The sequence below is a fragment of the Panthera uncia genome, assembly GCF_023721935.1.
Source record: "Panthera uncia isolate 11264 chromosome E2 unlocalized genomic scaffold, Puncia_PCG_1.0 HiC_scaffold_19, whole genome shotgun sequence".
Classification (NCBI taxonomy): Eukaryota; Metazoa; Chordata; class Mammalia; order Carnivora; family Felidae; genus Panthera; species Panthera uncia.
The window spans coordinates 9,241,830-9,266,984 of record NW_026057588.1 but is presented as its reverse complement, the minus strand read 5'-3'; the positions used below and the strand labels follow the sequence as shown (position 1 = coordinate 9,266,984).

Sequence of the window (25,155 nt, the reverse complement as noted above, 5' to 3'; positions counted from 1 at the left end):
CATCTGTAAGCATTTGTTATGAAAAGACCTGTTTCTAACCTGCCTTTTTTGTCTTTCCAGTGCTCCTGAAGTTCCGCACAGATAAAGGAAGAGATCCTAGTTCTGATACCTTTGGGGAAGATTCTGAGTTGTTGCTCCAGATACGAAACGATGTGCTTGACTCCCTGGGTGTTAGTCCTGACCTGCTTCCTGAAGATTTCGTCAGGTTAGTCTTTGTGTTTCCCACAGGTTAGCCTGTATCGAGAACTGCCTGCTTTCAGTACACGCTTAGTTTGGGGAGATCCTTTATTAAGACCAAAAGCCCTGAGGAGAGCCTCCTTTGCTGTATTCTGCCTACTCCCATTGACCTCTGGTAAGAGAGGTGCAGGTTGTCTTTTGTCATAGATACTTTATATTCACGTGGCTGAAAACTCAAGGCAATAGAAAATCTAGATACACTATATATATACTCTCTATATATACTCTGCCAACAGCTCAGAGCCTGGAGCCTGCTTCAAATTCTATGTCTTCCTCTCTCTCTGCTCCTTCCCCGCTCGTATTCTGTCTATTTCTCTCTCTCTCTCTTTTTCTTTCTCTCTCTCTCTCCCTCTCTCTCTCCCTCTCTCAAAAATAAACATTGAAAAAAAAATCTATATACATTACTCTATACCTTTCTCTTTATATCATCTTTTGGGGAAGTTTCCAGATCAGTACATAGTTCCCTCCCTTGTTTCTGCAGCTCTGTGGTATTTCAACATGGGCGCACTATAGTTTATTGAACTCATCCCCTACCGACTCAAGTTGTGACCGGGCTTTTGCTATCACATAATGCCGTAGCGTATGACCTTGTGAGTCGCGTTTTGTATGTGTGCAGGTGTAAGTGCAGTATCTATTCCTAGAAAGGCAGTGGCTGGGTCAGAAGATTGTAATTTATCATTTGGTGGCTAGTACCCCGTTATTCTCCATTGGTAGCTTATCAGTCCGAACCCTCAGCAGCAAAGACATCTACAGTCCTAGCACCTCACCCTTGGGTCCTGGGATGCTTTCGCCCTAGACGACCAGTCTTTTACTCTGATACTCAGCAGGTTTAGGATTTGCTTGGAGAGGTCCAGAGGGCGACTAGGTCTGGATCCCCTTTCCAGGCAGTTCTGGGATCATCGCACTGTCATTCTTTCAGCGTCTCTGCAGACGCTGCCCAAAATGGGCTGTCTCTGCCCAGAATGCCTCCAGCTTATACCACTAGCGATGGTGGCTGTATTGGGTTTATTTAATTTAGCAGCTGTTATGTACCGGGCATTGTGGTGGTTGTCTTATGTACATGGTCTCCCTTTGCAACGACCCATTATATAGGGGAGGAAAAGCTAAATTAAAGCTCAACAGCTAATGACAATAGCACCACGTATTGAAGATTTTCTGTGTTTTACCTACCTGTACAGCTACATTTAATTGTCACAATAATCGCTTGAAGTGTGCGTTATTATTTTTATTTTCCCATTAGTTAAATGAAGAAACCAATGCTCAGAAAGATGCAATCACTTGCCCATGGTGTTATTTTTAATTCTTTACTTTAATTTTTTATAGTTTATTTATTTATTTTGAGAGAGAGTCTGTGTGTGAGAGAGTGGGTAAGGAGCAGAGATAGAATCCCAAGCAGGCTCTGCAATGCCAGCACAAAACCCAGTGCGGGGCTCAAACTCAGGAACTGCAAGATCATGACCTGAGCCAATACCAAGAGTCGGACGCTTGACCAACTGAGCTACCCAGGCACCCCATACTTTTAATTTATTTTTTTAGTGTTTGTTTTTTGAGAGAGCATGCATGCACGTTGAGTGGGAAAGGGGCAGAAAGACAGAGGGGGACAGAGGATCCAAAGTAGGCTCTGCACTGACAGCACAGAGCCCTAGGTGGGACTCGAACTCCTAAACCCTAAGATCATGACCTGAGCCAAAGTTGGATGCCCAACTGACTGAGCCACCCAGGCGCCCCTTGCCCGAGGTTTTAGTATGCAGCCAGCCAAAATCTCACTTAGATCTTCCACACTGCTAATTTCTGGTAACAACACAGTACTACCTTGATTTCTTTTCAACAATAGAGTATATCAGGGTCCCTCCCTTTCCTGGTCCCGACTTTCTTCACTTTGGCCGGGAACCTCATTTAGACCCTACCAAAGCCCAACCAATTTAGGCCCGGCACTGGGCCTTGAACCACCTGCCAAGCTGTCGGCCAAAAAGAGGCAGCAGTCTCCGGGGCACTTGTGTAAGGTGGCCCTGTGTGGTCAGGGGCTCACGACACCGCGGGCTGGGTGGGGTCCCTGTGTCCTGCTAACAGCCAGGTATGCGTCTGTTGGAGGAAGAACAGTGTGTAAGAAGCAAGTGGCGTCTGCTCTGTGCTTGTTATAGGAGGAGGGGCTGGGCCACGCGGGGCCACCAAGCAAGGCCGACGCCGAGTGCCGGGCTGTGAGGATGCAGCTTAGTGACTAATTTGGCGTCTTGAGTGAAGAACGGCCTGAAAAAAGAACAGTCTGCCTGTGCACTGCAGGCCTTGCCTTCCCGAAGGAAAAAGCCACAGCCTAACCGGCTGCCGGCTGGTGTTCTTTCCAGAGTGTTTTCTTTCCCTGCCCACCCTCTTTGCAGAAACTGCCTTCCCTTGTCTAGGTCCTCATGTGCTCAGGCGCTCCCACTCTGTTGCCCTTTAAGTAAGAGGTGTCCGGTGGCCTCTTGAAGAGTGTCTGTGTGCAGGTAGATGGAGATACGGCCTGACATGGGCTAGAGACGCTGGCGAGGAAATGAGCCGCTGCCTGGCAGCTGAGCTGCCCTCACAAATTGTCCTCTGCCAGCTCTGAGCAGGGTACACTCGCTTGAGTTGAGAGAGCTGTGCACAAGTCTCCATTGCCCTCATCTCTGCAATTTCTAACACTGTCCTTTGTTATTTATTCTCTTTCGGAGAGCTGTATTGCTTTTCTGATTATGAAAGTAACAGATGCCCCTTGCCAGGAAGTATTGAAAGGAGGAACAAGATCGCCCATAGTCCCACCCTTGAGAAGTGGCCACTGTTAATGTTTTGGGTTTCACCTCACAGACTTCTCCGTGTATTATTTATTCTAATTTTCCTTTCAATTTTTGTTTAAGTTTTATTTATTTAAGTGATCTATCTCTACACTCCGTGTGGGACTCGCACTCAAGACCCCAAGATCAAGAGTCGTATGCTCTTCTGATTGAGCTAGCCAAGCACCCTATATTTCTTTCTTTCTTTCTTTCTTTCTTTCTTTCTTTCTTTCTTTCTTCCTTTTTTTTTTCTTCCTTCCTTCCTTCTTTCCTTTCTTCCTTTCTTTCTCTCTCTTTTTCCTTCCTTCCTTCCTTCAAAAAATTTTTAATGTGTATTTATTTTTGAGAGAGAGACAGAGTGAGGGAGGGGCAGAGAGAGAGGGAGACACAGAATCTGAAGCAGCTCCAGGCTCCAGGCTGTCAGCACAGAGCCCAACGTGGGCCTCGAACTCATGAACCCCAAGATCATGACCTGAGCTGAATTTGGACACTTAAGTCGACTGAGTCACTCAAACACCCCTATTTTTTTCAGTTTTTAAATAGCAAAATGAGATCACACTTTCCTTATGATAGCCTTATTTTTCCAGCATGTGTTCAACCTGTTTGCGGCAAAAATATGGATCAGTAGCCTCACTTGTACTTCATGTTTCATTGTTTGATAGATAGATGGTTGTTCATGTAACCATTAGTTTATTGGTGGGTATTCAGGCTGTTTATAGTTTCTCAGTATTGCAAACATTTATGATGAACATTCATAATTTGTGCATGTAATTCAACTTTCGCTGTTTAAAAAGGTTTTTTGTTTTTTGTTTTTAAGTTTATTTATTTTGAGAGAGAGAACCAACACAGGAGGGGCAGAGAGAGGGAGGGAGGGACAGAGGATCCAAAGCGGGCTCCATGCTGACAGCAGAGTCCCACGCAGGTCTCGAAGTCATGAGCCGCGAGATCATCATGACCTGAACCAGTCAGACACTTAACTGACTGAGACACCGAGGTGCCCCGGAAAAGGTTTTTGTTTTTTTTTAAATTTATATATATTTTTTAAAGTTCATTTATTTTGAGGGAGAAAGCACGAGTTGGGGAGGGGCGGCGGGGGGGGGGGGAGAGAGAGAATGAGTGAATGAATGAATGAATGAATGAATGCCAAGCTGGCCCTGCACTGTCAGCACAGAGCCCGACACAGGGCTCAAACCCATGAACCGTGAGATCATGACCCGAGCCGAAGTCTGACACTTAACTGACTGAGCCACCCAGGTGCCCCAAAGTGCAGCCTTTTTAGGAAGCAGTTTGGAAATGTGCATGAAGAATCCTGTTCTCTCTTTGGTCCAGTAATTCTCCTTGATTTACTTGAGAATATACCTGTAAGAAATAATGTGAGCAAAATTCATGTACAAAAGGTATTCATTATCATATTTAAAAGAAAACTTGGAACGGCATTAAAGAGTTAATGACACAGATCAATGCAGTGCTGTGTGCAGGTTGAAATGATGTTTATTATAGAGAGTGTCAAGCATACAGAAAAATGGAAAGAATCATCCAGTGGTGAATGCCAACGGACCACTCAGTTGGATTCAGTCGTTAATAATTTGCTTTTACTTTGGCGCGGGGGGGGGGGGGGGGGGCGACACTGATGACATGATACTTAAGCTGAATCCTTAAGGACACATTCAAGTTCATCAGTTGCTTTCAATTCTGTGTCTCATTTAATTCAGGAGTTGGCAAACTGTGCTTGCCACCTGTTTTTGTAAATAAAGTTTTATTCCACACCTCCTCATTTATGTATTATCTGTGGTAGCTTTTGTAGTTTTTACAGCTCTGTGACAGCAGACTCAAAGAGTTTAAACAGGGACCATATGGCACATAAAGCCAAAACAATTTACTGTCGAGTACATGACAGAGAAAGCTTTCCAGTTCCTAATCTAGAACAGTTTATCCCCCCCCCTTTTTTTTAAGTTTATTTATTTCTCGTAGAGAGAGGGGGAGAGAGAATCCCAAGCAGGGCCCTGCTGCCAGTGCGCAGCTGGACATGGGTGGGGCTTGATCTCAGGAACCGTGAGCTCATGACGTGACTCCAGATCGAGAGTCGGCCGCCCGACTGACTGAGCCACCCAGGCACCAGGCACCCCACACTTTTTTGTTTTAAGGAGTCCAGGCCACCCATCTTCTGGGTTCTTCTGATTGTTTCTTGAGGTGATGCTTGTATATTCTTGTTTCATTTTTATTATTTAGACTTGTTTCCTCAATGGTGTTTTTACAAGAGCATGTGACTTCATCTCAGGATCATGAGTGTGAGCCCCATGTTAGGTGTAGAGACGATGTAAATGAATAAACTTAAAAAATCTTTAAATAATTTATATACAGTAAAATTTATCTTTTGTTAAATAGTAATGTGAGTTGTGTGTGTGTGTTTTGTTTTAAAGTTCCATGAATTCTTACAAAGGTATAGAGTTCCGTAACCACCACAGTCAAGGTATAGAAAAGTGTCATTATTGTAAAAATTCTCTTGTAGAGTCTTGATAACAGGGCAGCACCTTCCTTCCTGCACCCAGCGATCTGTTCTCTATCCCTGCAGATCTGCCTTTCCAATAGTGTAACAAATGGAATCTGTTCAGTTCATGTAGCCTTTTGAGTCTGGCCTCTTTGACTTAACTTCGTGCACTTGAAATTCATCCATGTTATATGAAGTCGATAACTCATTTCTTATTGCTGAGCAGTAGTTTGGATACACCAGTTTGTTCACCAGATGAAGCACATTTGGGTCGTTCCCAGCTTGGGGCAATTAACGACTAAAGCCACTATAAACATTCATGTGTTCTTGCGTGAGCATAAGTTTTTATCTCTCTTGGGTGTGTGTACCTAAGAGTGGAGTTGATGATTCATATGGTAATTCTCTGTTTAACATTTTGAGGACCTGCCAGACTGTCTTCCACGGCAGCCACGCCATTTTACCCTTCCACCAGCACTTCGTGCGGGTTCCAGTTTCTCCACATCCTTGCCAACAAGTGTTGTTGTCTGTTATTTAGCCTTAGTGGGCAATAAATCCTATCTCGCTGTTGTTTTGATTTGCATTTCTTTAGTGACTGATTATGTAGAGCATCTCTGCATGGGCTCACTGGCCATTTGTGTATGATCTTCAGCAAAATGTCTGTTCGAATCATTTGACCGCTTTTTAATTGGTTTATCTTTTTATTGTTAATCATGATAGTTCTCCGTACACTTTGGATTCGAGTCCTTTATCTGATACATAATTCACAAAAATTGTCTCCTAATCTGTGGGTTGTCTTTTCACCCTCTTTGAAGTGAAAAGTATCCTTTGAAGTATAAGTTTTTAATTTTTATGAAATACAATTATTCTGTTTTTTCTTTTTTTATGTGTGCTTTTGGTATGATACCGTTTAAGAAACCATTGCCTGATCCAAGGTCGTGAAGATTTATTCCTCTGCTTTCTTCTAAGAGTCTTGTGGTTTTAGGGGCACCTGGGTGGCTCAATTAGTTAAGCATCCAACTCTTGATTTTGGCTCAGGTTATGATCTTACGGTTCTTGAGCTCTAGCCCTGCATGTGACTCTGCTGACAGAGTGGCGACTGCTTGGGATTCTCTTTCTCTCTCACTCTCAAAATAAATAAACATTAAAAAACGTTTTGTAATTTTAGCTATCACATTTAGGTCTGTGAGCCATTTTTGAGTCCGCTTTTGTGCATGGTGTGAGGTAGGGGTCCTGCTTAATTCTTTTGCGTGTGGAGACCCACTTGTCCAGTATTGTTTGGTAAAAAGACTTTTTCTTTCTCTATTGAATGGTCTTACCACCCTTGTCAAAAATCAATTGACCATGTATGTATTTCTTTATTTCTGGATCGTCACGTGTACTTCATGGATCTATGTGTCTGTCCATATAGATACCAGTACCATAGTATTTTGATGACTATACTTGTGTAGTTGTGAGTTGCAAAATTGAGACATGTGAGTTCTTCAGCTTTTTTTTTTTTTTTCAAGATTGTTTTGGCTATTCTGGGTCTCTTCCATTCCTATGTTAATTTTTAGAATGCATTTTTCTATTTCTACAGAAAAGGCAGCTAGATTGGGATTGTGCCAGATATATAGATTAATTTGGGGAGCATTGGCCCCTTAATGATGTTAAGTGTTCTGATTTTTTTAAGAGTTTTTTTTAATGTTTGTTTCTTTTTGAGAGAGAGAGACAGACAGACAGAGTGTGAGGAGGGGAGGGGCAGAGAGAGGGAGACACAGAATCTGAAGCAGGCTCCAGGCTCTGAGCCGTCAGCCCAGAGCCCGACACGGGGCTCGAACTCACAAACCGTGACCTGAGCCAAAGTCAAACATCCAACCGACTGAGCCACCCTGGCGCCCCAAGTGTATCAATTCTTGAACGTGGGATATCTTTCCATTTATTTAGGTCTTTTATGTCTTTCAACAATGTTTTATAATCTTCAGAACATAAGTTTTACACAACTACTGTTAAGTTATTCCTAAATATTCTATTGTTTTGAAAAAAAAAATACTGTTGGGTGGTGTATTATAAATGAAAGTTTTCATTTCATTTTCAGAATGTTCATTGCAATGTATAGAAGTATACGTTTTGTATGTTAATCTTCTGTCTTGCAACCTCGTTGAATAAATTTAATAGTTCAAATAGTTTTTCTCTGGATACCTTAGTATTCTCTATATACCAGATCAGATTATCTATGAATATGTATTCCTTCTTCCTTTCCAATCTGGCTGTCGTGTCTCTTTTTCCTTCCTTAATTGCCTTGGCTGGAACCTCTAGCACAGTGTCAAATAGAAGTGGTAAGAGCAGACATTCTTAGGAAGAAAGCCTTCAGTCTTTCATCATTAAGTATGATGTTAGCTGTGGATTTTTCATAGCCCTTGATTAGATTGAAGAAACTTACTTCTGTTCCCAGTTTGTTGCATGTTTTTAGCATGAAGAGGTGCTGGATTTTGTCACATGCTTTTTTTTCTCTCTGTCAGTTGAGATGATCGTGTGTTTATGGTCCCTTTATTCAGTTAATACGCAGTACTAACATCGATTGACTTTTCAGATGTTACACCAACCGTGCTTTCCTGGTTGTAAGTCCCATGTAATCATGGTGTGTAATCCTTTCTGCATGTTGCTGGTTAGGTTTGCTAGCATTTTGCTGATGATAAACTTTTAAGAGAAGAAGGGCAAATATTAAATTGTACAGTATTGGGTGGCTCAGTCGGTTGGGCGGCCGACTTCGGCTCAGGTCATGATGTCGCATTCGGTGGGTTTGAGCCCGGTGTCGGGCTCTGTGCTGACAGCTCAGAGCCTGGAGGCTGCTTCCGATTCTGTGTCTCCTCTTCTGCCTGCCCCTCCCATGCTCATGCTCTGTCTCGCTCTGTCTCAATAATAAACAAACACTAAAAAAATAAATAAATTGTACACACAGAGTATAGGTGTAATTTTTTTTTTTTTTAAAGAAAACCTATTTCCACATTTGATTGTCTTTGAGTAGTGGGATTATGGGTGACTAGTTTTTCTGTGGTATCGTTCTCTATATGTTTTATAGTTCTGTGAAGGACCTTGATGATCTGGAGTCAAAGTTACCGCTGTGGCTGCACAGACGGGAATGTCAGTCCCAGCCAGGCCAGGCCGTGAGGAGATGTGCACCTTCACACACAGTAGGCACGAGTTGAATTGGCAGAGACTTTCTGGAGGGCATTTTGGCACAGGGTGTCAGGACCCAGAAATTCTACATTTAGGAATTTGCCAAAAGGAATTATTTGGACACTTGTGCCAAGATGTGTGTTGCCGTGTGGAACAGAAGTATCAGTCAGTAGATTACAGAGCAGAGTGAATAATATTACTTGGGTTTTTGATTATGTGTGTTTCATACGTGCACTTTGAAAAATCAGGAAGAGTGTGTACCACACTGGGAAGTTTAGAGGTAGTCTCCTGGTGGTGGGGTCCTTGGGTAAGCTCTCCCCTTAACTTCTCTGTGTTCCGCTTTGCTCATTTAAAAAATACGTTTGTGGGGCACCCGGCTGGCTCAGTTGGTTAAGCATCTGGCTCTTGATTTTGGCTCTCACGGTTTTAGGATTGAGCCCTGCATTGGGCTCCATGCTGACAGTTCAGAACCTGCTTGGAATGCCCTTTCTCCCTCTCTCTGCCCCTCCCCCACTTAGGCTCTCCCACGCACGCGCTCAAACTCTCTCTCTCAAATAAATAAACTTTTAAAAAGTAAAAATAAAAGAAAAATGCCTTTGTGTTCAGGGCTGAGAACTGGCAGAGCACACTTCCTCTGGAGAAGTGGTAGAAAAGTGTTTTACTGCCTAGGACCTGTGATTTGGAGGGGCAGGTGACAGTATGGGCCAAAATTTGTCTTCTGGATGCCCCATCCCGGTCCAGAAGGGTTGGTATCTATAGGAGGAGTGAAGACTTTCTGTCCCCATGCTTCAGTTTCAGGCCCCAGATTTCCCATGCCTCCTGCATGTTAACACAGGCCTTCTCCCTGACATTTGTCTGGGAATAGCATATAGGACCCACTGCCCGTTGTGGGTAAGAGGAGAATTGCGAGAATGTGACCGGGGCACCGAAACATCTGATATTTGTTGACCTTATTTTTAGGAAGCACAGATATAGTCTTTCCTTTAACTTAAACAAAAAATGTTGTGAAACAATTCCTGCCTGCCAAGGTTCAGAGGTCTTTCCCAGCTAACCTCCTGGACCAGATTTCATTTTCACGCCTAGGTGCCAGCATTACCATTGCCGTGTGGATGGACTCCTCCCGGTAGGAGAGGTCTTCATTCTCGCAAGCCCACTCCTGACCTTTGCCAGATGTCCTACCAGCCTTCCTGTTCCTCAGGGCTCCGTTTTATTTGTGTTTTCTTGTAGGTACTGCTTCTCTGAGATGGCCCCCGTGTGTGCAGTGGTTGGAGGGATCCTGGCCCAGGAAATTGTGAAGGTAAAGAGTCCCCGAGGAGCAGGTCATTGGTCCACCGTGACCTTGTCAGAGTGCCAACCGAAAGAACCATGACTGCCTTAGAGAACTGCCTGGTTTCTCTGACCCCATTCATCCTTGTTTCGTGCCCTATCTCCTTTCTTCCCTTTTCTACCTCATCTTGTTCTCTCCCGCCCATCCCGATGAGCATTCAGCAAATGATCTCTGAGTGTCTGCTCTGTGCTGTGCCCAGAGCTGGGCATAGTGTCTTCAGGTGTACCTGCCACTGTCCCCTGACTGTACTGATTGCTTACGTGGTGCTTCCGACCCTTGTCACGTATTCTGCTTCTCACAGCTCTGTGAAATGGTACTGTCGTGATCTCCGTGTAAGGGGAGGACATCGAGGCCCGGAGATGGGCCTCCAAGACCTGTGCCCTTAACTTCTACTTCACGCGGTGTTTCTTTGTCCTCGATCGTGGCATCGGAGCTTCTTGTTAATGCGCACGCCATGGGTGTTTATTCAGAAGGGGGCATCCGGTACCAGGGGAGCGTGTGCACGGTGCTGGGAACCCCATGGAGCTCTGCAGAGGGTGACCTGTGAAAACGTTAGGTTTGGTGGCATCGTCCCTCTCAGAAGGGAAGTCAACTGGGGGTCCCGTAACTGGTAACTAGCACAACATTTTGAGTCTCTTCTGGAACATTTGGGTTGTCAGAATTCTAGCATATTCCCAAATGCTTTCTTTGGGACTTAGATACTCGCCCAAAGATGTTCACTTTGCCTTTTGTAGGTCCTTGACTGCTTCAGTAGATTGGCGGTGATGATTTGTCCTTTTTGTTCTTGGAGTGGAATCGTGCCTCGTTAAATGATTTTCCGAGCCCATTCACACGTCATCTTGGAGCTCGGGAGAGGCGTGTGGAGACCCCACTCTCGCTACTTTGTCTTGAAGTCAGTACGTCTGCTCTGGAGACACTTGACTGAGTCTGATGGTCCTGCCACCGTCTTCTAAAGGCTCTTGTTTCTCTTTCCTGGTCCTTCTCTCTGAACCAAATTCTCTCCTTCAGACCCTCTTGTGTCCCTCCCCCCCCCCCCCCCCCCCCCCCCGCCTCTTGTGTCCTAGGGAGCAGGGCGAGCACCAGGGAGGTAGAGGGAGAAGAGAGGGATGTGATGGCCGCGCCATTTGCCTCGCTCGTGCCTTCTGGTGAGCCCAGACTGCCGTGAGAATCGTGGTGTGTACGCCCGGTCGGTTGGTAGGGCTGCCCAGAAGCCCGCGCTGAGGTTGGGAAGCTGCCTGTAGACAGACTGGATGGGAAGGAGGGCGGCGATGGAAGAATCCTAAGGGAACAGACGCGTTTCCGTAACCTGTTACCGTGACAACACCGCAACAGCGCGTATCGAAGGCCCACCCTGTACCCTCACTCGGACCACATTCTTCACGTGGATGTGCTCATCTCTTCCTCACAGCAACCCTCGGAGGTGGGAACTGGTGCGACCCCCGAGGCACAGAGGAGGAGCCGAGGCGCAGAGAATGGCGGCACCAGGATCCGAGCCCGGGCCGTCTGGCCTCGGAGCCTGTGCCCCTCCCCGCTCGGCCCTTGTGCTTCAGGTGCTGTCCGCATGGACCCGGGACACCGCCTCTGTGTCTTCGGCCACACTTTGTACCCCCCGCCGAGAAGCTGCTCCCTGGGTTTTTCACGTGGGATGGAGATTAGGGGTCGGGGCAGCTGGCCTTGACCCCATTGTTTGCAGTGGCTTCCCTGCGTCCCAGTCCTAACCTCTAATGCAGCCCCCTCCTTCCTGCCTGCTGGGGACAGCTGTTGCCCGCATCTTGTTTCTGTTTATCCCAGACGGCCAGAGTACTCTGCATTCTTGGTTGCTGGGTGTGTTTGGAATCTCCCCCTACCCCCATCTTGCTTGGGAAGCACTTTACCTTTTGCCCCGTGTTCACCCCATGGCCTGGTGTCTTGTCCCTGCCACCCCACCCTTACTTAACACAGTATTGCCTTCAGCCGGTTGGCACCAGGGTTCCACAATCTGAGGGCCGCAGACCTTCCCCCCTTCTCTCCTGACGACCATCTGACCACCCATAATAATAAATGTTAGGAGGCGGGGGGCAAACGTAAGTCTCTTCCCTTGGAATCCTCTTCTTTTCTTCCTTCCTGCCATCATTCCAAACACTGCATCTTCCGTCCACGTCCCTTGTCCCGTCATGCTTCCCTAGGTGTAAGTCGTCCTTCCTTTGTCTCCCGCTGTCCCTGCTAGGCCTCCCTGCCTGCAGTATGGTGGCGGCAGCCATATCGGGCCCCGTTGTGTCACCTCCTGTAACTTGAGTTCTAGGGTCTAGAACTTCTAACTGTGGGCTCTTGGGCCCTTCCACCCGGCTGAGTGCCTGGGATCTCCTCACAGTTTGGTGAGAGACCCCCTGGCTCCTGTTCATAATAGCACCTCCCACTTTTTGAGAATTTATTACGGGCCAGACGCATTGCAAGCTTGATCGTGTTTCATGTTCACCAAAAACTATACCAGGCAGGTGCTGTCGATTTGCCATTTTGTATGTGTGCGCAGGGAAGCGAACCTCTGTCTTAACCGTGCTTCGGAATCCTCAGTACCTAACACGATACCTGGCACAGGGGTGGATGCTCTAGGTGGTTTCCATGGATGGATGGTTGAACAACCACTTGAAGTAGGTATAATTACCCCATTTTACAGATGAAGAAACAGATTGGGATTAGTGCCCAATTCAGAGAGAAATTCAAGATATTTCGAGCGTGTTCCTAACCTTGTAAAAAAGGTCCTTTAAGAATGACAGGCATGGTGCTCCTGCCTAGAGGTTTTTGCTTGGATCATGTCCATGTCTTTAAATGGCAGTCCTTTTTGATTAAGAACCTCTGAGAAAACTCATTGACACGTATGAGTCCGTCCTCTAGTACACATGATTCAGCATGTAATTTCAGGAGGGCTAGCCCCATCTTTAAGGTGTTGTGGGGTCCCCTGGGTGGCTCAGTCGGTTGAGCGTCTGACTTCGGCTCAGGTGATGATCTCGCGATTCACGAGTTTGAGCCCCATGTCAGGCTCCGTACTGACAGCTCAGAGCCTGGAGCCTGGAGCTTGCTTTGGATTCCATGTTTCCCTCTCTCTGTCTCTCCCCAGCTTGTGCTCACTCTCTCGCATGCTCGCTTTCTCTCTCTCTCTCTCTCTCTCTCTGAAAAGTAAATAAAAACATATTAAAGGTGCTGTGGGGGTGTGGCACCTGGGTGGCTCAGTTGGTTAAGCCTCCAACTTTGGCTCAGGTCATGATCTCACGGTTTGTGGGTTCGAACCCCTTGTTGAGCTCTGTGATGATGGCTCAGAGCCTGGAGCCTGCTTTGGATTCTCTCTCTCTCTCTCTCTCTCTCTCTCTCTGCCCCTCCCCTACTCATGCTTTGGCTCTGGCTCTCAAAAATAAAACATTAAAAAAAATTTTTTTTTAATGTGCTGTGTACTTCTGTTAGCCTCGCAAAATAATCACCATTTCCATGGCTAAATGGTACCTCCCAGCCTTTCTGGATCTTAGCCCCGGCCCACCATGCAGAAGATCGCAGGAAACGTGTCTCCTCATAGGAGAGCTGCTTCCGCATCAGTGTGTGGCCCCACAGGTGATGACGGCTGCCGCCTGCACCGTGTCGGGACAAGCTGCCTCCTTTCTCAGTTGGACAGTCATAAATAATTACTGCTGCCCATGGCCAGCAGGCCCCTGCACGTGGAGTGTACTCTCAGGCAGTTGAGGCACATCATCTCTTTTAAGCCTAGGACAGTACAGGTAGTGTTTTCATCTCACATGGGAAAACGGGGTTCGGCGAGGCTAACTGATTTGTCCAGAGACCCCCGACTGGTAAGGGATAAAGCAGAAGCCTGGCAGGCACAGTAATGTGTCAGACATGGCCCGTTAGCCCCCGGGAAGCAAAATCCACCTCCTTTGAGAGCCAGTGCCCAAACTGCGCAGTTTTAGGAGATCTTAGTGCTTGAGGTTTTTTTCTTTTTCTCGCCCTGTTATCCGTTTGAAAGCATCTGAGCTGAGCCCTCTTCTTGTTCTTCTCCCCAGGCCCTGTCTCAGAGGGACCCTCCTCACAACAACTTCTTCTTTTTTGACGGCATGAAGGGGAATGGGATTGTGGAGTGCCTTGGCCCCAAGTGAACCGAGATCTGGCGGCCCCGGCGACGCTAGCCTGCAGCCTGCCCGCGCCTTCCCGTCCCCTCCCCCCACGAAGGCGGCTCCAGGCGAGGGAAGAGCTGAAGTCTTCGCACCGGTCCGGACCACCTCCTGGGAGCAGTGAGGTTGTGCAGACACGCGACTTGCGAGCGCCAGCAGCTGCGAAACGCGGGGCGTGGGGACTGGCCGCCCCCGTCCCGGCACCGTCCAGGGCTGTTCGCTGGGCATCGCCAGAGAGCCCCCTGTGATGCGTCCCTCTGTCTGGGTGTCGCCAGGCCTCTGGGGCACCGCGGGAGATGCCCGCCCAGAACCAGCACACCTCATCGCTTAGGATCCTCTCACCACCTTCTTGGACTTACTCCCCGCCTGATGTCATACAGAGAAGAAGACGATGACTCCAGGTGGGGAGTAAGGCCGGGCCCCGTGAAACACTAGTGGAGCCACAGTCCCAAATGCAGACAGGTGCCCTAGAGCGGAAACGACGTGGCAGGTGGGATGTATTTCCTCGAGTCGGAGCTCCCGAAAAACAACAGGTGCCATCTGGTGTGCTGTTCTGGAGCTTTAGTTCAGGATTAGTTGGGTTTCAGCCTGGATTTTGGAAGAGAGGAAATGTTACCAAAGTTCCCTCGGGCATTAGGGCGAGACCTTGCAAAGTGTATATTAATGGGAAAACTTGTATTAAAAAGGCAGGTGCCGGGGTCCCAGCCCCTGGGGGTTCTGATTTACTGGGGTCCAAGCTAGGATGTGAGAGCCCGTCTTCTCGGAGCCCCCATCCCCGATGCAGCTCAGACCATCCTGGAGGCTGTTGCTTTCGAGGGCCCCGTCAGTCCTTCCTTTCCCCCCTGAATTGCAGCTATTTGTGTGGTTTTTTATATTTTCTATATTTCCTTGGTTCTTTAAAAAGGAATGATAGAAATAAAGTTATTTGCTTTAGGATTTGTTTTTCTTCCACATTATAAACATCTTCCTGTGACAGGAAGTGATCCTACCAATTGCTTTTTTTAACCTGAAGAAATCTTACTGGATGCTTCGATGTGACTCAGAGATTCCTCCCCTCCATCACCATTCCTGCCACTGTTTTACTGGGTAATGCATCAAGAATTAGATTGTTCAAATTCTAGAGTGCATAGAAGCTTCTGGTTCCACCTGTCTCTTGAATAATTCAGGTCCATAGCGGTTGGTCTCAGTGACAAGAATTCTATTTGACGGGAAAGAAGAAAGAAGTAAAAGAGGGGATACTGATGCTGCCTTCTGTTTAGATTCTCTGTGTACCAGGCACTGTGCAGACTCACAGTCACAATAGCTTCGTTTTATTTTATTTTTTAAAGTTGATTTTGAGCGAGACAAGGGGGGAGCAGCAAAGGGAGGAGAGAGAATCCCAAGCAGACCTTGTGTGTCACCACAGAGCCTTGATGCGGGGCTTGAACTCACGAACCGTGAGTTCGTGGCCTAAGCTGAGAACAAGAGTTGGATACTTAACCTACTGAGCCACCCAGGCGCCCCAGCTTTGTTGTAAAGTTCCATGACACTTCAGTAATGTGCCTCGAGTCCCACAGCTGGTAGAGGTCAGAGCTTTCATTGGTTCAGACACCGGCTTTGTCTTGACTCGGCAGCCTGAGTATGTTCCACTTCTCGTCACCCTCCTCGGGTTTCTCCCTTAATGTAGAAGTGTGTGAGGTGTGAGTCTGGCCCGTTTGAACAAATCCAATCAGCAGCTCCTTTCGTATTTGCGTCCTGCTACAGTGAGAGAACAAAAAAACGGTCTCCCCAGGGAGGGGCAACTCAATTCCCCGACTCTCCTGGTCACCTCTGCCCTTCCCTAGGGGAGACTAGGGCTGTGTTTCTGGGGGGGCCCCTTTCTGCACCCTGTCAGTGTCAAATTAGGGGCACCAATTATCAGTGTGTGAAAATACCCTTTCTTTGAAATTTCGAGCTTGGTAATGTGGGGCCTTGGTCACAAGGGGGAGCAGGTGGGTCTGGATGGATAGAAACAAAACTGTCATCCTAGAATCTTTTCTGACGCGTTTCAGACTTCACCTCTGTACCCCTTGTGGCAGAAATTGAGTCATCCAGAATGGACCCCTCGGGAATCTAGGGGTGGTGCTGGAAGCTGCCAGCCTCAGGCGAGAAACGTCTTTATTCTCATATCTTCACATTTCATATTCTCCCAGATTACATGATAGTATTACCATAAAAATGGATTTCCCCAAGTCTCCAGGAAGAGCACAGTGATTATCCTGTGGTTTCTAATCCCTCCGGGAGATTTCTAGCCTACTTGGGAAGGAGGATCTAATCTATCTGTAAAAGGTAGGGGCGCCCTGGTGGTTCTGTCAGTTGAGCGTCCAACTCTTGATCTTGAGTCAAGTCGTGATCTCACCGTTCAGGACTTCGAGCCCTGCATCGGGCTTTGCGCTGACAGCGCAGAGCCTGCTTGGGATTCTCTCTCCCTGTCTCTCTCTCTGCTCCTCCCCCGCTCAAAATAAATAAACTTAATTTTTTTTTTAATCTGTAAAGGTAACAAATACTTTTGGGATGCTAGAGTTGCCAAATGAAAGGAAGTGGGCTGACTTCGGGCCTGCCAGGTTTCTCCACTCCACACCCCACTTCTGTTGTTTGTGGTATGTGTAGTAGCCAAACTCTGTTAAGTGCTTAATGTGTCGAAGCCTCAGAACATTCTAGTGGAACAGGTGCTACTCAGAAAAGTAACACATGCAAAGGTAAAAAAGTACAACAATAAAAAAAGCTCTCGGTCCCATCAGAGCTCTACGTTCTGTGGTTTCCCTTTGCAGTGCAGACCCCTTTTGTCAGTTTCTGGCTTTTTTTTTTTTTTTGTAAATCCAAACGTGTCTGTCTGTTGAGGTATGTCCAGTTTGCCCTTTTCAGATAGAGAAATGGAGGCTTAGGTCGCGGTTGGCAGGTCAGAAGAGCCTACTGATGGCTAACCTCCCCACGCTGACTGCCTCCTGCCCTTAACAGCACTTGTGCTTTAGCTAAAGTGGTCCTCGCAGGAACCCCGCGGGGGTGGACGCCCATACTGCAGATGAGGGCACAGCCTCCCCCAGGGAAGGGCCAGAATGTGGGCTGATGGGGAGGCTTCTACGCAGGACACTTCGCAGACACCATCTAGTTGCACCGCTGCTTGTCACTGACTCAGGTTTTGCCTTCACGAGGTCCTGAGACCTAGTGGTCACCTCTGAAAACCATCAGGCAGGCCCGGAGTTGAGGGAGGGCCTTCATCTCGATCCAGAAGGACAGGTAGGTTCTGTTTTTAAGCTTGTAGTAAAACATTCAAGCAACACATACATAGGGGTGAAAAGTTGTCGTTGCCCCCGCCCCCTTGCCCACTGCCTAACTCGGGGATTTTTTCATATCTACCTCCCAGAGGTCACCTTTGGCAGCCTTGGAGAGTGAATCCTTCCAGATTGGCAGGTTTAAGTTTTTTTCTTTAATGTTTATTTTTGAGAACGAGCGCATACAAGTGAAGGAGGGGCGGAGGGAGAGAGGGAGGCACAGAATCCAAAGCAGGCTCCAGGTTCTGAACTGTCAGCACAGAGCCTGATGCGGGGCTCAAACCCACAAACCTGCAAGATCGTGACCTGAGCTGAAGTCGAACGCGTAATCGATTGAGCCACCCAGGCACCCCCCCCCCTTTTTTTTTTAATTTTTTTTCTTTTAAATCAGACTGGTAGGTTTAAATGCAGACCCTACCGTGTAGCTATGTGACCTTGGACGAGTGACCATCGCTCTGTGTTAGTTACTGTTACGCACATGTAGCATTAGCTTTTCTTGCATCTTGCTTTCTCTCTGTCCTGGAGGTCCTTGTCACTGCATTGTGCACCGAGTTCCAAAACCACACTGAACCATAAGCTATTTAATCAGTCTGCTGTTGAGTGACATTGAGCTGGTTTCCTTTGGACACACTTGGGAAAGACTTCCCAAAGTCTGACATCAGGGAGTGTATAAATGCATTTGGGATGTTGATTCCTTCCAAAAGACTAGCATGGTAGCATTTTACATGTCATTTGTTGTTCGGAGAGATCATTTGGCCACGTAGTGCAGAACTTGAAAGGTTTACAAAGACATGCAGTCTTTTTAAGGAAGAAAAAACAACATAAACAATGAAAAGTAAATCTGTCCCTTCCAGAAGCCACCATTGCAGGGTGGGATTACTGGAGCTGGGTGGGGAGCACCAGTTCAAGTTGGGTATTAGCTTGCTAGAGGGGGCACAGCTCGCCAGTGGCAAAGGTTCAGTCCTGGACCTCATTCGCCAGGTGCTCTGAGTCTCAACTCTGCCAAGTTGCAGGGCTTCAGCACCTTGGTTCTGAGGGAAAAGGCCACAGAGGTGACTTTAGGTGTTTCCATTCCCTCTGGAACAAGTGAGCTGCCTTTTGTGTTCCTAGGAGAGCTTTGGACGTTGCTAATAAAATCTGGCCTTCTCTGACTTTGTCCCTGGGCCCCTGACTCTCCATCTAACCTGGAGAGTTAGGATTCCCCACTTCCAGTCCTAAAAAATGATAACTAAGGTCTATTAAAAAGAAAATACAAGGGCACCTGGGTGGCTCAGTCAGTTAAGCATCCGACTCTTGGTTTCGGCTTAGGTCATGATCCCGCAGTTTGTAGGCTCGAGCCCTGAATCAGGCTCTGCATTGACAGTGGCAGCCTGCTTGGGATTCTCTGTCTCCCTCTCCCTCTGCCCCTCTCCTGCTTGCTCTTTCTTTTCTCTCTCTCTCTCTCTCTCTCAAAATAAGTAAACATTAAAAAAAAAAAAAAACAACAACAACAACCAGCAGTTCTGCTTATGGTATGATGCATTAGGTTTCTAACAACTGTCTCCCTGCAGATAACTATACATTCTAGACAAAATACCAAAACCCAAAACAAAACTGGAAACCTCAGGATAGTGATTAAAAAGCAGGTGGGTTTGGGGGAGGCAGTTGAAAGTTGCAGCAAGAGCCCCCACCACAGTAGTTTTCTGGTGTGTGTGTGTTTGCCTACGGTGTTAGCTGAGGGCAGGCTGCGGCCCCTGGCACTGTGCCAGGGAGCTAAAACTCAGGTAGAAAAGTGTGTATCTTATGGCCTGAAGAAGCAGAGGACAGAACCCCGAATAACCACAGCTACTGGAAAGGAGGGTGCCAGGGAAGGGAAACCCCAAGTTGTAAGTATAAATTCAACCCAAGTCTCTTGCTGACCACTGGGCTATGGATGTGTGGGGCCAACTCAGCATAACTGAAACAAACTGGATTTACACTGTCAGCAACTACAACAGTGTGAATCTGGGATTTCCAGGTCTCCCCAAGACAAGAACATTCACATCCTTTGGAGGAATATAACAGAATCCAGAATGGCTACAATGTAACACTATCTGGGACACAAGGCAGAATTACCCAATATACATAGAATGAGGGAAATGTGACTCATTTTCAAGGGAAAAGACAAGATGACCAAGAGAACCCAAGTGTTGGGGGGGGGGGGGGGTTGGTGCTTGGCTGGCTCAGAGCACATGACTCTTGATCACATGGTTGTGAGTTCAAGCCCCACAATGGGCGTGGAGCGTATGTTAAGGAAATTTAAAAAAAAAAACTTGGAATCAACAGACAAGGACTTTAAAGCAATTACTACAATTATGCTCATTGAGGTATAAGAAAAATACATGTATGTTGCAAAATAGGAAGTCCCCACAGAGAAAGAAAATGGAAACAACCAAATGGATGTTCTAACACTGAAAATACAATATCAGCAATTTTTAAAATTCACTGGTAGACCTAACAGCAGAAAGGGGATGAGCGGTTTCATGCGCTGGAACTACATTCGTAGGAATTATCCAGTCTGAAAAAGAGGAAAAGACCTTTTAAATAAAGTCTTGAAAGCAGCCTTACCAAAATAACATACTACAATCAAGGGAACTGTGATTCGGGTGATCCTGGATTTGTGCTCAGAAATGGGAGGCCAGAGATCGGAACGTCGTCAAGATAGGGCAAAGAAACGGTCAACCCGAGGATTCTACAGCCAGTGAAGACCAGCCGTTTTCAGATAAACGGAGACTAAAGGGAACTTGTCACCGGCAAAAACTACACTATACAAAATGTTAATGGAAGTCCTTCGAGTTCAAGCAAAAGTTCTGGCCTTGCCCTGCGGACTCTGTAATGCGTGGAGATGCAAGCTGGAGCTACAAAATGGTGGGAAGGGTGGGACGGACCAGCGGCCTACGCGGCGGCCATCTCTACCGTGTAAGTGAAGTGGTTCAATGCTGACCCTGATTAGACCGAGAAGAAGTAAGGATGTGTGTTTAATCCCTAGAGCAGTACTAAAAGCTGAAGTACCAAGAGAGAAGCCTCAAAGCATTCAAAAAGGCATTCATAAATCCAACAGAAGACAGGAGAGAGGAAAGAGGAACGGAAAGGGAAAGTAAATAAATCAATGGATCCAATTGGGCCCTATCAATATTTCCACAAAGTTGCTGGAAAGAGGAAGGCGTCGGTTGCAGGGGCAGGAAGCATCGGCTGCCACACAGCTGGGTGTGAACACCACCCCCCCTCACCCCTCCCCCCGGCCAGGGGCCTCCGGCTCTGTGCACAGGCATTTAAGCACAAGGGACGATCTGGAGAAGAAGACGCACCCAAGTACCCACCACCATCTTGCCACTTGCTTTCCTCGCCATCATTTGTCGTTCGCAGTGTTCTAGTTCATTCCGGCTAAGTGCTGTCTGTTCTGTTGCACGGCTTGAGACCCTTTCAACTGCTGTCGGATACCGTGTCGGATGGTTGGCCGACACATGGACACTTGTGCGCGTCCACTGCTAAGGGAGGACACCCGGGAAGGCGATTGCTGGCATAGATTACGCGCATCCTTTGCTTGACGAGCTGTTGCCAAATCCCTGTCCAAAGTGATGGATCCCGGTTACCTTACCCCGGTCTTTCAGGAGAAGGACCATTTCCCCTGAATTTCCCCCTTACGGGTGAGGACTCCCCGAAGCACAACCTGTGTCTGGGCCAGTCGTGTAGGAGAGGGCGTAGGGAAAGCATTTGGCCAGTTGCCCGTTTTCAGGAAGATAGCGGTAGGGGCCCCGCTAATTAATTACAGGCTTTTTATGCCAGGCCGCGTCTTAGGCTCTAGGGCAGCCGCGTGTAGGTGAAGCTTCACTTTGATCTTAGCCTGAGGTGCTCTCCCAGATGTCACCTGCCTTCTTGAGGGTGGGGACAAGGTCCACCTCCTTACCAACACATTTCCCAGGGACTCCTCATGGTGGTGCTTCTGAATAAGTTACAGGTCACTCATTCGGTAAATATTTGGAGCTTCCAGGACATACTTCCTCCAGCAGGGAAGAAGTGAGAAGAAAGCACCAAAAAAAGATAAAAACAATCCTGCCTTCAGGATGCCTGGCTGGCTCTCTGGGTGGAGCCTGCAACTCCTGATCTCTGGGTTGTGAGTTCAAGCCCCATGCTGGGTGTCCACATTACTTTAAAATCTTTAGGGGCGCCTGGGTGACTCAGTCTGTTGAGTGTCTGACTTCAGCTCAGGTCACGATCTCATAGTTGGTGGTTTCGAGCCCAGCGTGGGGCTCGCTGCTGTCAGCCTGTCCGCGCAGAGCCGGCTTCGGATCCTCTTTCCCCTTCTCTCTGCCCCTCCTCCACTTGCGCTCTCCCCAAAATATTTTTTAAATAATAATAAAGTCTTAAAAAAAAAAAAAAAACAACCCTGCCCTCCATGAGGCTTTGCTTTTGATGGGGATGCGTGAAGACTGGGTACATACTGTGGCACCCGTGCTGTTTAGTCTCGCTTTGGATACAGCTAGACAGACCGATGTGCTCCATGGACCCCCTCTCCCACCTCCTCCCACATAGGGGTCACAGAGGCTTGGACCAGAGCATGCAGGGGAGAAAGAAAGCAGAAAGCATTCACTGTTCCAATCTGATTTTATTGAAAAGGAAACATACAAAAATCATGTACAAAAAAAATTAACCAAACATGTACAGAAAATTCATTCCAGTATCTACAGCAGCGCATATACAGTATTTTACAGGCTGGGCCATCCCTCCCCACTCCCAGACTCCTCCCTCTTCTGCGATTTCCCCCCCTCCCTGACTCCCCTGTCTTCCCCCCAGCGCTTCGCCCTGGGGACTAAGGCTGGGGCGGTTTCCGCCAAAATATCCCACCCCCCCAATGAATGCCAGTGGTCACACGTGCTCTCTCTAAACCTATGCAATGGGATCGATGGGGCGGGGGGTGGTCACGGGCAGAGCACAGGATTCACAGTCTGGGCCCCTCCTGGCCACCCCCAGATGAAGGTGAGGCAGGCATGCCCACCACCCGCCGGCTGGCTCAGGGAAGATGGCTGGGCGCTGGGCTGGGGCAGCCAATCAGACCCACCCCGTTCTCTGGCTCCAGGAGGCTAGTGGTCACGTTTGGCTCATTTGCTCTTCACGGGCCCCCTCCCCAGGAGGAGGGGGGGAAGCACCAGGGGCCTGAGGCCAGGCCCAAAGTGAAGGAGCACTGGGAGGGAGACTCCCCCAGTGTCACCCCTGCAGCTGGAACGGGCAGCCAGCACCAGCAGCCTTTCCTGAGATGGTGGTGGGCGGCAGAGGCGGGCGGCTCTGTCCCCACCCTCTCCGTCACCGCCGCCTTCAGACGCTCAGTCCGTCAGCCCTCTCTCCCCTGGCTTCTCAGCCAGGGACCCAGGAGTCCACATCTCCGTCAGTGCACCCAGGCCAGGCCGGGGCTGGGGCTGGAGTGGCTGCCCTGGCCCGCCCCTGGGACAGGCAGGGCTGGCAGTCCGGTATGCTACATGGTGCAGAAAAAGTCCCCCGCGCTGGCCAGGGCATCAGGAGGTGGGAGGGTCCTGCCCCCCAAGTCCCCGACGTCCACCGGGCGGGTGCAGGCACCTAATTGGGCTCCATCTCCGGGGCCCCGCGGGCCCTGGGTAAGGGCAGGAGTCCCATGATGAGATTGTACAGGACCCTCCAGGGTGAGGGGCGGTGTCGCTGCTGCTCCTCTTGTCTCTAGGGAGAGAGAGAGAAGAGGAAGTTGGAGCGGGCTAGTGGCAGGGGAGGCACAGTCCTAAGAGCGATCTGCAGTCTGAACCAACCCTCAGAGCCTAGGTACTCTTGTCGTTAATTGGGCCCAAGTCCCAGTTCCTCGACCACCTGGGCTCATGTCACCACCTCAAGGGACGAGGGCATCCTCGTCTAGAGCAGAACAGGATGGAGAGGATGCAGACAAGACAGAATGCTCTCAGCACAGTGCTTGCTTGGAGCAGGGGTGCCCCTCGTCTCCAGTTTCCAGAAAGTCACCAAAGTCAGCCAAGGCTGGGGGTGGGGGAGGCGGCAGGGGAGTCTGGATGGCAGCCTGTCCCGCCCTCCCCTCAAAGGCTGGCAAGTGGGAGAGAAGGGAGCAGGGAGCCCACGGTCTCAGCAATTCTATTTTTCTTTTTTAATGTTTATTTTTGAGAGACAGACAGTTACAGAGACAGAGTGTGAGCGGGGGAGGGGCAGAGAGAGAGGGAGGCACAGAATCCGAAGCAGGCTCCGGGCTCTGAGCTGTCAGCACAGAGCCCTACGTGGTGCTCGAACTCACGAGCTGTGAGATCATGACCTGAGCCGAAGTCAGCCGCCCAACTGACGGAGCCGCCCAGCAGCCCCGGTCTCAGCAATTCTAGAACAATCTGTAAAAGGACAAGAACTGAGAACCACAGTTCACATTCTGTGTGGAGGCTGCGTGGAAACATATCCAGGCAAAGCTAACCCCCTGCCCTCCTCCCCAGTGACAGGATGAAGGCTTGGGGTGGCCTCCAGGCCCCTCTCAGTTCCAAACTGCTAGCAAAGCGAGAACAAAAGATACTAGATACATGCAAAGAGTCCCCACCGGTAAAAATTAAACGTAAGCTGTAGCACTCTCCCGCTCCTATCCTGAGTGCATGGCCGGGCCCTGTGCTTAAAAGCAGGGCCCACCTAGTCTCAGCTCCATGAAAAGAGGAGAAAGCCATCTTACAGCTGAGGACAAGGTCAGAGAAGCCATCCTAATGATCCTAGTGGGTGCCAGGGCGTGGGATGCCTTGCACCAGCCCCTGCCGCCTCATTACTCCCTCCTGCAGCCAGGAGGTAGCAAAGGGGGCACGTCAGAATGACATTAGTTAAAAAGCCTACCAATGGCACACTGTTACAGGGTGCCACCTGGCACAGACATCTCTGTGAGCAAGCTGGCAATCATCTAGTAAGGCGGGGGGGGGGGGGGCGCAGCACCCGGGGATCTACCCTGGGGGTACACACAAGTGCACCAGAGATGGGCATCGTTTGGAAGACACCAAAAACACCACCAGCACCACCACCACCGCCAAAAAAAAAAAAAAAAAACAAGCAACAAAAAAGGCCAGTAACATTTGAAACATTTTTAAAAATCCTAAATACCCACCAGTGAGAAAATGAACAAGGATACTATACGATCCGATAGAATGCTACACAGCAGCGAAAATGTATGAGCTAAAAGCTTCTTCGCCCCCATGGCTCAATCTCAAAGCACGATACAGGGAGGGGGAAAGTTTGGAGAGGAACACACCGTGTCGTGTACATTAAGCCAAAAAGCATCCTACCAACCTAAGCACTGTTTGTGGCCTGATAAATACGTAGCGAAAGAATCAGCACCCGGGGGGTCAGGGGACAAGCCAACTTGAGAGGTTTGCTTTGGAAAGGAGAAGAGGGTCAAGGGAAGGGAACGAGGGGCTTCACAACATCCGGGTTTTGTTTTTCTTTCAATAAGCAGGCCGTGCGGGTGTAATGTTCGGATTGGACAGAGCCGGGTGGTGGGCGCGCTGATATTTGTTATTCTCTATTCTCCGCTGCAGGCTTCACAGATTTTGTTTTAGAGGCCGAGGTGTGGGCTTGGGGGCGGGGCGTCCCGCGGGGCGGGGCTCCAGGGCCCGCCCCCGGCCGCCCGGGAAGCCGGGTGACGCGCTGCCGGCCGCGCGCCGGCGGGTGGGAGGGGCGGGCGCGGCCGCGCCGCCGCTGCTGACTCACCGGCTATAAATAGCCCGGGATA

At 48.7% G+C, this 25,155-nt stretch overlaps 2 protein-coding genes across 2 annotated transcripts in view; one reads left to right on the top strand and one right to left on the bottom strand.

The window, feature by feature from the left end:
* The window catches only part of SAE1 (SUMO1 activating enzyme subunit 1), a 72,551-nt gene extending 57,488 nt beyond the window's left edge, over positions 1-15,063 (top strand). The window contains exons 7-9 of the mRNA XM_049622354.1: positions 61-205; positions 9,895-9,964; positions 14,020-15,063. Coding sequence (XP_049478311.1) covers positions 61-205; positions 9,895-9,964; positions 14,020-14,112 — 308 coding nt within the window. The 3' untranslated portion in view covers positions 14,113-15,063. The remainder of the gene's footprint in view (positions 1-60; positions 206-9,894; positions 9,965-14,019) is intronic.
* Positions 15,064-22,021: 6,958 nt separating this feature from the next.
* BBC3 (BCL2 binding component 3) lies at positions 22,022-23,303 on the bottom strand. The gene is made up of 2 exons (XM_049622309.1): positions 23,286-23,303; positions 22,022-23,181 (listed from the first exon to the last, which is right to left on the bottom strand). Exons 1-2 carry the CDS (start codon positions 23,301-23,303, stop codon positions 22,906-22,908), a joined length of 294 nt encoding a protein of 97 aa, XP_049478266.1. The 3' UTR covers positions 22,022-22,905.
* Between the last annotated feature and the right edge of the window lie 1,852 nt (positions 23,304-25,155).